Below are 12,822 nucleotides of genomic sequence, written 5' to 3'. Positions count from 1 at the left end.
ACACGTAATAATTATTAATTATATTTCCTCTAGTAAATGTGTATATGAAAATATATGTCGCAGTGCATTGGATACGAATCTGAATTGTTTACGCGTGATGGTACCGGGTGCGGCGGAAGTGCCGGAACTTCGCATCATTGGCTCAAATATAAACAGGGATGCGGACAAAATTTTAAAAAGTATTCTCTATAGTATAATAATGACGTATTATAATATAAATGTAAATTTAAATTTTTAGTTTTTTTTTTTTGAGAAGTTTCAAACGTTTACGTGTTCACGACGGAGAAATGCAAATACATAATTCATCGAAGATAATTTAAAAATATATTATTTCGATAATTAAATTATTTTTTTTAATAACTATTAAGTAAATTGTAATTTTTAAATCGTGCAACCCTAATGCATTTTAAAAAATGTTGCTACCAACACAATACTTCATTCATACTCAGGTATCATCCGTTCGTCGTTATTTCGAGATAAAAAAATCAGGACGAACTTAGTCACTATCGCCCAAAATACTAAACAAACAATTTTAATATAGAATGAAGCCAGATTATTTTACAAATATGACGTTAATATAAATGGAAAGACGTTTATATAATGTCTAAATATATTGGCAAGGTTCTCAATACTAAAATAGGTCAAGACGTTATTTTCGCTATCTTAATAAGAAGCATTTTGATACAAACATTTTTCAAGTATACTAAATTAAATTTTCTGAAAAAGTAAAATATGATTTATATGTACATATAGTATACAATTACCTAATAAAATCTTATTAGGGTTTGTTGTATTCCGTAAGACAGTTATATTATGTAAAATACAATAAATCGAAAGTCGAAACTATTGTCCACGAACGATTTCGGTCCACTGATTTGGGACAAGCGCCACGTGCCATTAGGCACTCCCATCCTGAACATCTTGTAATTTTTGTTACGACAACCCCACCTCGCATTGTTGTTGACTAATGATGTTAAATATCTACTCATATTCTTGCCAGAGGAAACATCAATCGCTAGTAATACGGACATAAATATTCTTTGTAATTACGCAATGATTATTTCGCTACTAGTACATTTATAATAATTACATTTTGTGAAAATAATAACGTTTATCAATTATATATAATTACTCACGACACTGATTGTCTATTCTCTTATACTCTTAACGTACCTGGAATAAAGAAAAAAAGGTATTAATTATATTGATATAACACAATCGTATAATACATTCTGGTAAAATCTTAAATGTAAATGTTTAAAGTATCTATTTGTGTATCATTCGTGAAGCGCTCTCCTCCAGATGTTTTAAAATTACCTATCACTTATGAAAAATGTTAGATTAATTCAAATATAACCCTACGATTGGTATCAAACGAAATTGATGCTTAATTCGAAGTATTAGAATTCGTTTTACTTTATCGTACGGATTTCTTTTATCGTTCAGTGGAATGAAACTGCCTTCTATGTAAATGATTCTATGAAATTCGGCGTTGATTTTGATACTATTAATAGAAAAGAATATCAATAAAATCTTTATATATTACATAAGATTTCACTTTAATCAAATTTTTTGTTTACGATACTTTTCTGCTATCTCAATTACGTTCTAAATATATTTTGCGTATAAAATAATACATATATGCTTATAAAGTGTAACGTATGTAATTGTGAACAGGGGTAAGCTATCGTTCTCACAGTGCTCAATGAAACATACTATTCAATACGATATGCAGGAGGGATCGATATAGTAATGCGGGCTATTAAACCGATTATTTAAAATAATTTAAAACAACCAATCATATCATCACTGATTCTTATCTCAAACAATTCTAACAATGAAAAGCGTTGACGATATTTAAAAATTCGTAATTTAAATTTCTGAATAACAGCATTCTGGCGCTGATCCAGAGCCAACAATCTTATTAACAATCATCTAAATTTCCGTCTATTTAAATCGTACGGTTTTTTTTTCTATCAATACATTTCAAATCTGCCTTACTTTTAGTACTTACAGTTATCAAATTGTTTCATGTTTTCTGTCAGATAATTTTCCCGTTATTTTTTTTTTTAAGGATGATGTCTTATTAAGATATATGTCGTCTTAAATTTAGCCGGATAATAGCAATGCTTAGCATTGACTATCAATAATTTAAATAATTATCGCGTTAAGACACATAATTAGCATGACCTTATAACGACTAAAACAATAAAGTAAACATCTTAATTGTGATAATAATACGTATTAATTATTAGTACTTTACATTTTATTAAATACAAAACTAACCTGTAAAGGAAAGGCCTTATAAATTATTTAACCTGTTTTTTGTTTTAAATACGCTTGAATAATAATACAATATAAACTTTTAAAACGCTTGCATAATAATATATTTTGAGCTTTTTTTAAAACATCGACCCTATTTTTTGTAGTTATAATTTATTACTCTATGCGGGAGAGTGCGTAAACTAAAAACTTCACTTATTAAAAAGTTAATTCTGTGGGCGAGAATGTCATCTCCCTTGAACTTGTTTAGTATGATTTCGTCAAAAACTAAATAATAAATGTCTTCGATAGTTATCTCTTTCCATCTTAAAAGTACAGTTGAGTGTTTACGAATGATGCAAAGTAGGTAGAAATAATTAAATTAACACATGTCGTCGCGACGTGGGCGAGCAGGCAAACGTTTATGTACGATTTGTGTCAGAAGGTGACAGCAGCATCTACGACGGACAAGTAGGAGTGAGATGATAACAGTTTATCAGTTATGCAGAGGAGACACAAACTGCTAACTTCTCTTCGATGAGTCACTGAATCACGCATGGCATTTTTAGTCACGGTCTAAAAAAGATGTGTATTGAATAATTTGAGTACCTAGCATTAAAGCATATTCAATTTCCTTATAATTTATTATTTGTTTAAAAAATTGACTATTTCAAAAAGGCAATGTAAACATCGGTATTCACTTAAAACGATCATTACAAATTGCTATTTGAGATATAAATAAATATTAACTTACAATTGACAAATTTATGACGCTTAGTTAAATTGAGCTCGAGGTTTCACAATCGCATGAATGAATCGGTAAACATTGTGCGTTCACCAAATTGCTTAACGCGAAATGAATGGGACCCTTAACTCTATACGAATACAGTGGAGCCGACGGCGGGCCGGCGCCGACGCATCCCACACGTGTGGCGCAACAGAGGCACTTTCAACATTCACTGTTTGTGTTGCTCGTTAGTAACACTCGGTCTATCGATTATTGAAAGCGAATCTTAAGATCTGTTTAAAAATAGCTATATAACATTAATGATATCACATAAAAAATATTTACATTTATAGCAATATACTTGTTAGTATAATGTGGAATCCGACACTTTATCCTCATCAAGTACTTCAGAATTAAGATAATAACTGTCTGTGATCGGCAAAAGTTAAGATGTCGCCACCTACATGCAGTTGTAGAAAGTTGAAGAACTAGACTGGCCCCGATTGGGCGATAACGACATCGTTCGAAATCAGTCTGTTTTGATTTTCACTCAGCGGAAGCAATACAGAAAGCTTACGTGATCACGGGGTCGTTGACCAATTTATATGCAATAAGATATATTTGCATGTATTTAGTTTTATATCGTTTAATTTTTTTATTCGTTATATTACAATAAAACATAAATTACCAGTTACATCAACTTTAGAACCAAGTAACCATTATGTTTTACTGTAAAAATTGTATTAACACGACCGACTGCCTACATAACTAGTGTTATCTTTAATCTTTATATATATATTTTTTTCTATCTCTAAATACTATCCAATATTACTATAATGATACGTATATTTCAACATGATATATTTAGAAATTCGAAACGCGCCTCAACAAGGCATCCAACATAACATTATTGAAGAACAAATATTATTAAAAGCAACAATTTCAATATTTTTCTTCATATAATCCCATTGTTTAATGTAGTACGCTGTAAATTATAATAACAAAACTAACAGGTCAGACTGCGTCCGCGCACTGCGTGGATCGCGATTATTTTAAAGCGTGAAGGCCGATGCGATATCACAAGCACAAAAGGTAAACATTACAAATAAATTAATTTCAAATAAACATCACTAATACGACACTAAATTAAATTATTATTAAATAATATACTTGGCGATAAAATGCAACATACTGTATAAGGTTACTATATTTGAAATTAATTTGCAGTAAACATACTATTAACACGGATTGAGTTAATTTTTGTAAGTATTTAATAATGTAATCTTTAAAAAAGTTGTATACATAAAATTGAGATAAAATTTTCTAGTAATGGCTATAAATAAACTTATTTGGAAATAGGATATGTTTTTAAACAACAACACTAAAACGATACGAACGTAATCTATATTAATATTATAAAAACAAAAGTAACTCTGTGTGTCTGTTGGTCAAAACAAATTTGTTATGAAGTAAGCTTGAACTCCAAGGACATAGGAACATTCTTATGCTTAACACCGGACGATAAACCCTTAAAACACAACACTTACCTCCTAATGTTTTCATTTATTAATAAGTTTAAAAGTAAATTTATTGGTTTGTCTTTTTTAAACATCAACGGATATAGGTGATTCATTTGCAAAGATAGATAGTACATGTTATAATTCCAGAAAAAATAATGGCTCTGGTGGCTTAAAACAAGCATTACTATTGTAAATTTTAAGTAAACAGTTAAAAGCAAGGTCAGTTCAAACTCGCATCTATTCAAGATCGAGTATTACTGAATCATCTCGTCTTTGATGGATAATATTTATAAAACAAAAAACAACATTACACGGAATAAATATTATTAACTTTCGCATCCGCAACCACATCCTTTATGGTTACTGAGAGATAGAATATCGTAATAATTTAGTTGAAAATCTATATTTAAAAAACCCATAAGCAATAAATTATATATAATAATTTTTGATATTTATTAGTGTATTTGTTATATTACTAAACAGAGTATTACCCAATGTAGACTACGTAACATTCTAACTAGTTTATTCGAATAAAAATAATTGACTGTTGCGACTGTCGCTTGTTTAATTTTTTCTACTAAACAGTAATGTACTGTAAAATTACATTATATGGAATCACGTGGTTTTCAATGCAGATCAACGATACACAAAAATACAGTTTTATATATTTGATAATGCACTATACGTGTTAATTAATAAATTATTATAATATTTACGATAAGTACAACGCTTTCTAATAATTCATTTGCTTTATCGATAAACAAATCATGACAACAGGTAAGACCTCGACGCGAAACCATGAAAATTACGACAGGACAGGAATAGTTAATTTTTATTTAACTATTCCGATATCTTTATGTGTTTTGTATCTTAAGACTTTATCTTAAGCAATGAAAAATTTAGAGTTTAAATATTATTGTTATTATAAATTCGATCAAGACTAAATGAGATGTTTATTAAGAACTGTAAATTTGTATTCCAGACGAACTATTGACTTACTTTATTAAGTAAGAAATGTTTCTGTTTCGAATTTTGTGAGTCGATAAAGTTCAGTATGTTTATTGGATAAACTAATATGCTGACACATACAAATTAGGAAGTTCCGCTTGATCAGATTTGAAAATTAAATCAAAAGCAAAATAAATACCTACTTATAAGTCACATTGAAGCGTTACACAATAAAAATGTAACTTAAGTCTATGTCAGATCAAGGTTGGAGACGTAAATCTATCAAGTAGAAACCAGTGTCCAATATCATTGGACGTCATCAATAAAATACAACCTTTTTCGTCTCAAGTCAGATTTATGTACCTTTTGTTTAATGTGGGTCAACAGTTTTACATCGTTTGTTTCGGTACGTTTGTAAAGATTCAGACTCGCATTCAATTTGTCTTACACGGTGGGCACACCGTTAATGTAAATACGCAAAACAATTATGTTGACTGCAACTATTTTACTACTCTACCTTTAAATGTTTTAAACAATATATAATTAAAAATGATTAATAATAAAATGTCCACTTGAGACTACTACGTTTAAAATTCGTAATAAAAACGTAATTACTATTTTGCGTCTGAACAAACAATTTGTTTCAATATTTAAAAATACGCGTCTACGTAATATAATACGAACTACACTTATATTTATTAATGCGATGGATAACTAATATGGTTTGCCAAGTTGTCCGCAAAGGCTTTCTGGCAAAGATTATATACGTATATAATTTTATTTAACTTTGTATTTTAAATTTTGGAAAAGTGCACTGTACTGAGTGTCTTGCCGTTTTTTCTTGGAAGAATCTACATTGCAAACCGGTGCTAGCTCAATTTAGTTTTGTACAATGACGATTAAAAGATCTTGTAAAAGTATATTTTGATTTTGACTCTTCAACGTCAATATCGGGAGTTCGTGATATTCGGCTTGCAAATCTTTCGTAAGTTTGTCTTTGATTTTACATAGCATCGGGTGATATAAAAACTATAACGAGCTACGTTTTCTTGTGAGAAAATAAGAGACTAAATACTCATTATGGTTATCATTATTGCGTTCTTCCTTTCGACGCATCCTTTGCTCTTGCAGCCTCGAGAAGTTCAAACGTCCGCTTTACAGCACACCCATGATTATTTTGACGAGATAAAGACATCCGTTAAATATTTAAGTGAACTGTAAGTTTAAATCTATAGAAAGTATACAGTTCGTTTTCGTTGATCTCTATACAGGACAAAGATATTTGACTATACGTTTATTTGAATTTAATAGTAATTAATGATTACATTGACGGTTCTTCTCAGTAGATTTTACATTTAAAACCGATAGCTAGCTAGATTAAATTTCATTAATATGACGATTACAAAATCTATACTTAATACTATAAATGCTCACTTTGTCTGTATGTCTTTTGCTCTTTCATGTCCAAACCACTAAACCCAATTTGATGACATTTGGTATGAAGCAAGGCTGCAAGGACATAAGTTACTTTTTTATGCCTAAAACCTGACCAACGCCTATAACACGACCGAAGCCTGGTCGGTAACTAGTATAGACTATTTTGATTTTAATTTTACATGATTTCTGTGACTGTGATATTTTCTTACACGGGTACTTCTTGTAGTAAATTGAATTAAACATTACGCTTTTGATTTCTGAATATATTCTCTCTTGAAGTGTGCAAATATTATGAAAATGGGTTTATTTTACTAATGTCATTTGAAATAAGTTACAGCATATTCTATATATATCCAATATATGATGTATTTTAACAGATAATATATACCGTAATATTAAAATATAAATTCAAGATCTGTGAGCTCTCATTAATCCAGTCAGCAGTATATCACCTCTGGCCGTGGGCAACTGGCTCCCACGCTTAGACTTCGACCTTTTACAAAGATACTCAATAACTTGATCAATGATATATAATATGCTAAATATGCTAATTGAAGTATAATTATAAAATATATAACATAATAACAATGTTATTTACATCAGTAATTGCATGGATTTTTTTATTGTAATTCATACATCACCAAATTAAAGAATTAATGCGTATTTAACTTTGTCAATTAGTCAATTATAATCTTGTTTTTAGTGATTGTAGTGTGTTTGTTGACTTACATGCAATATATATAAATTAAATTATAAATAGAAATATGATCTTCAATTAATAAAAAAGTACAGGGTTTACTTGTCTGTTGATAGCATGATATTTACGATTCAAAAGTACTTTTAAAAACCTACTTAAAAATAATTATACACAATATTTGACTATAACCAATATTTTAAATGTTTAACTACGTCAGTCAACAATTAAAATTCATAGGAAGGAGTACATTAGCGCGCATTTCCATTAACACGTTTAAGAATATAGCAGAATTTTATTATCTACTTTCTCTATTGAATGAACCAATCTAACTTTTTAAATCTTGAACTGTCTAAACAAAGAGTTATATTCGATAAATCATAAAGATTGCGTAGGAGACTATAAAATTTCAAAAAGTTTAGACACGTATTTGTAAGTAAGCTCGGTAAGCGTAGGCCTCGGTTACACCCACAGGACAGGTTCACTCGGCGGTCTGAAGAGATCGGATTTTCATTACAAATTACAATACCTATACCCACGCGCCCTTCTCGTACACATTCTTAAGCGTTCAAAACAAGTACAAGTGACGGTCACTTACTTTCATTAGTATGTAGTGGAGACATGTAATAGAAGACTACTATGGTAATTTGTAGCAAAATACCACTTTGATAACATTTTAATAGCAGTAGAACTTGATAGTATTAGTAGCATTCAAGTAAGTTTAATATATGAGCGATTTTCTCATTATCGTCAACATCAGACGCCTTGTCTGTATCTTGAATACCGAGATAGAGCAGTGGTAAGAACACTTAAATTCTAACAGAATATTGTTCTTCATGTGCTTAATTTTGAGTTATAATCTTGAACTCGGCGGTGACGAAAAATCTGCGTCGATCAGATCTGACCCATTTGTACCAAACCGTAGACTAGCAATCGTAAGCATAGGCATTAAACCCGCAGCGACAATTTACTTATTAAATATATATAGATGTACTAATCATAGTTGCGGTTACAACAGTTTTTCAAGTCGGTAGAAATTTCTCATTAGTTGAACGATCACGTCGCTTAAGATCAAGAGTAGATACATAAGCTGTGCCGTGGGAACGGTGAAGAATAGATGGCTTGCTTGAGCCAGTTTTCCGAGAGATGTAGTGCAGCCTTATAGAGGCCACTGCGATAATGAATCGCAAGTCAATATTTGTTCCTTGACGCATACATAAGCCAGCTTAAAAGGGAACTTTGCTTTATTACTTGAAGAAAAAATCTCTGCCTACAATCGGCTTTGTTTTTTCTTCAAACCTTATTTAGTCATCGTATATCAATTGACCATTATATTTGTAAAACCGATGACTGTTTTCAATGAGATGTATTAATTAAGCAACCCACAACATGTTACAACGTGTTTGAGCGACTGGAACAGCCTTGGCTTCTACACCTCCAAGCTGCCCACGACTACCCTCATTTGGTCATTCATGTGGGCGAAAACACCTAATCACAAACTAAGCAACCTTATAATGACCCCGCTAAGAGTCACTTTGGTTACAGGGTTGCGGAACCGTTCATATCAAAGTTAAGCAACACCTACGCATCATAACGCAATAATTGCAATATTATTATTCAGATCGTATTTAGCATTGTCGGTAAATTTGATTTTATGTCAAGTCAAGTGGATACGCATGCGATACCACAGATTAGTTCGACTCAGAATTTCGTTATTTATTGAAATTATCTAATAAATATGACTTAAGAAAAACAACGAAATAGTTTTTACTTCAAAAACACTAATAGTTGTATTTTTCACATTCATATCTGACTTTATTAATCACATGTCTAAAGGCTATTAAACTCGACTTTATATCTTATCGCGGTAAAGTGTGTAGCTACTTAGATAAAAACCTTTATCTGGAAATCTGGTTAATTTAACTATATCCCTATTATTCGTATCATATAAAAATGATGTAGTAACCGATATTATCTTTCAATTGTCCAATTTGTGTCATATAAGATTGATGATAAAAGTTAATGTTTTGATTTGATTGACAGTACGGTTGTTTATATTGATATTATACACATACGAGTTTTATTACTGTTTGTTTCTTAAAAAAATAAACATAACACAAATATGATAATAAAAGTATCGCATACAAATATAATTTATATTATTAATTGTTTTCATTTTAAATTACATATTTTGGCGTCTGTTTTATCATCCTATAATGGACGATCAAGCATTAAAAAGGCATATTTTTCTTCTTTTTTTAATGAATCTACGTCACGTAATTTCTTATGTTTAAAAATTACATAATTATTTTACATGTTACACGTTTTACTATATGTTATGTAATCTACCTAAAGTATAGTCTACAAATGTCTTTAATTATTCCTATTTTGTTTATTGTATTGTCGTATTAAATTTATTATATTTTTTTTTGTGTAGGATGGTATTACTTCAAATAATTCTTGGCTCAAACTCCAGATATAGAGGCGTTGTAATAGCTATTTTTTGACAGTTTTTTTAGCCCTTTGGGAGGCCTTTAATTCTGTGTAACATGATACGCTCCGCCTCTCGGATGACAAACTGCCATGGATATTTACGATGCTTAAACTAGCTAGACGGACGACGATTTAAATACACCATAAAATAATCTAATATCACGCTCCTGATTTTACGCTCAAGCATCCATAGTTCCATACTAAGTTTGATCGAATATTAATTAAATATCATTTTTCATTTCAAAATTAAGCTTCACATACTATGTACAAATAATTTTCATTTATATGTAATTTTAGAACCTGTACATACTTCATAAAAGTAGGAACTTTATATCGTCTTATAAATTACTTAAAATTTAAATTATATTTGTACCTACACTAAGAATTTAATTAAAAAACTTATTCTTATAATAGAAAGTATTGATTATCTTATTTTCATAAATAAATCTCAAAATTTTATATGTCGTCGAAGTTGGCTGTAAATAGTTATGGTATGACAGAGGCATGAATATGACATGTTGTATTTAGGTGTCAAGCTAACAGACCTTGCTTCGGCGTCGGACGTGACTAGATTAAATTTTTTTAGTCATACATTTTGATGGCTTTAAATGTACCTTCACATGTGAGATCCTTAAGACAGTAGTAATTTTTTTTTTATAAAATACTATTTTTAATTATTTGAAGTATTTGCAAATAGTTTCTTTTTTATTTCTAATTTATTCGTCAATGCAATTCAAAATGGATTGCGTTGTAGATAAACTGCTAGAATATTATTATTCAGAATGTTAATCAAGTGTGCCAAGATTACTAATAAAGTTTTCTGTATTTTAGAACCGGACCTATTTCCTAAGAACAAGTTAAGTGTTACAAATTAATTAAAAGGTAAATCATCTTACCGTTAAGTGTTTCGTTATACTTAAAATTTACATTAACTTATGATATTTTAACTATCTTAAAAAGATTTTTTTTTCAAACTGTCAAGTAATATATTTTTAATATTGCTTCATTTTTTAATGGAATTCTTTAAAAAAGAAACAGTTTTGAATCACGCAAACATATATACTATTTGAAGTAATAACCGTGATTTGAGATTTGTAGTGTAAATAATGTCATAACATTACAAAACAATTTAATTCTTAATAGTTTATATTATACTTACTTATCTGTGTCACCAAAGAAACCTCTTTGCAAATGAATCGTGCAGTTAGTTGTGTTTAATATTCAGTAGTCCAAGATAAGACTTAGGTACATACATACCATACATTCATACTATCTAGGTGCGCTAAACGAGCCTATGGCAAGTCAAAGCCGTGCGCCTGCGTTGCGTTGCGTACAAATCTCGTATGACTGAAAACGGCGGACGACTACGGTACCTACACGAAGTGGCGACATTCCACTACTCGCGCGGAATGTAACACGGCCCTACAAACAGGTTAAGCACAGGACCCGCGATCCTTCTCTTAACACGCCCTTATTTTATGGCCCCACTATTAATTGCAATTACACAAATGGTTTGATCAACAGCTGAATTAACAACCTCAATTTGTATCTAGATGACATGTTCGCCAACTATAATTATTTAAGCGATTCCTCTCCAAGACAATCTAACAGATGCTGACCGCAAATTGCCACCGCAGAGACGTTCTGCTTTACTTCACTTTCCGAAATGCAGGATCGCGTTACAAACACCACTGGACCATAACTCGGCGGAGCGAAGACAAAAATAAACTTAATATCGTGTGCGTTTGACGACGCATTAAATTTACAGTCGAGCCGGTGACAAGAAACAGTTATATATTTAGTTTCTAATGTTTTTACGATAACCACATGCGAATTTCACCTACCTTCATCCAGAAGTCGCTCCATGTGCATGAAAACATTCGGGAACGCAGCCAGTTGCTTCCTGTCTTTGAGCAACTGAGCTAAGTAGTCCGCTATACTTTGTGTCGAAGGATTGGTATTATCACACATTTTGATTACTATTTATTCAACTAAAGGCACGTTAAATGTTTATATAAACACGTTCAATACGAAATTGTACTTTAGTAATTGGTTATTGTTATTTTGTGAGAATACTATGTTAGAAAAGTTAACTTCACTACCACACACATCGAAGTTTCGGTCACCACTAAATGACGAAGACGAAGTTGACCGAACTGAAGTTGTGGGCGAATATAGCGCTGCGCTTGCGCTATCGTCGAATGGTTTTTTGTGAGCGCGTGCGCCTTCCGTCCGCAGTGTAGGCGTAATAATAACCTATAGTGCTCCTGCTCGCACTCGGCATCGCGGCCTGACTATCTCACTCTAGTAAAAGAGGACAGTGGCGAAGGAGGCGCCATCTAGTTAACCTACATACAACTACCACAACAACCGCTTATTATACCGATGACGTACAATACGAATCTTAAACCGCTGTATTATGTAAATAGAATTATCATAATTTAACATTAAAGAGATGTCTTTTAGGGTTTGCGGCCATCATTTCCATATAAAGATGTTTTCAGAAGTGTCCACACTTAACAACATAGGATTTAAAAATATTAAGTAAGCAGGTACCTTCTTGAGTATCTTAATACTTTTTTAATTAGGTACTTACCTACACATTGTAGATCTATTTAGTCACGAAGGCGCGCCCCTCTACCTTAAAATATTATTCTCGTGTTTGAGTGACTAACACTCCTGGTTACAAGATGTCTTAGTGTGCGTGAGACTGAAAGGCAACCAAATCATAGAAATTGGAT

At 31.2% G+C, this 12,822-nt stretch overlaps 1 protein-coding gene across 5 annotated transcripts in view; it reads right to left on the bottom strand.

Annotated features, from left to right (window-relative positions):
- LOC125067468 (protein held out wings) overlaps nucleotides 1-12,270 on the bottom strand; it is a 62,463-nt gene extending 50,193 nt beyond the window's left edge. For 3 of the 5 annotated variants that reach the window (XR_007119729.1, XM_047676103.1, XM_047676107.1), the window contains exon 1: nucleotides 11,926-12,270. Coding sequence is in view for 4 of the 5 variants with exons in the window: in XM_047676103.1 (XP_047532059.1) it covers nucleotides 11,926-12,052 (127 nt within the window). In the remaining variant the exon portion in view is untranslated. The remainder of the gene's footprint in view (nucleotides 1-11,925) is intronic. The other 2 variants (XM_047676106.1, XM_047676105.1) reach the window with 2 other exon arrangements.
- Nucleotides 12,271-12,822: the final 552 nt, after the last annotated feature.

Source organism: Vanessa atalanta, chromosome 11 (genome assembly GCF_905147765.1).
Source record: "Vanessa atalanta chromosome 11, ilVanAtal1.2, whole genome shotgun sequence".
Lineage (NCBI taxonomy): Eukaryota > Metazoa > Arthropoda > Insecta > Lepidoptera > Nymphalidae > Vanessa > Vanessa atalanta.
The sequence above is the reverse complement of the archived record's forward strand: the minus strand, read 5'-3'. Positions and strand labels throughout refer to the sequence as shown.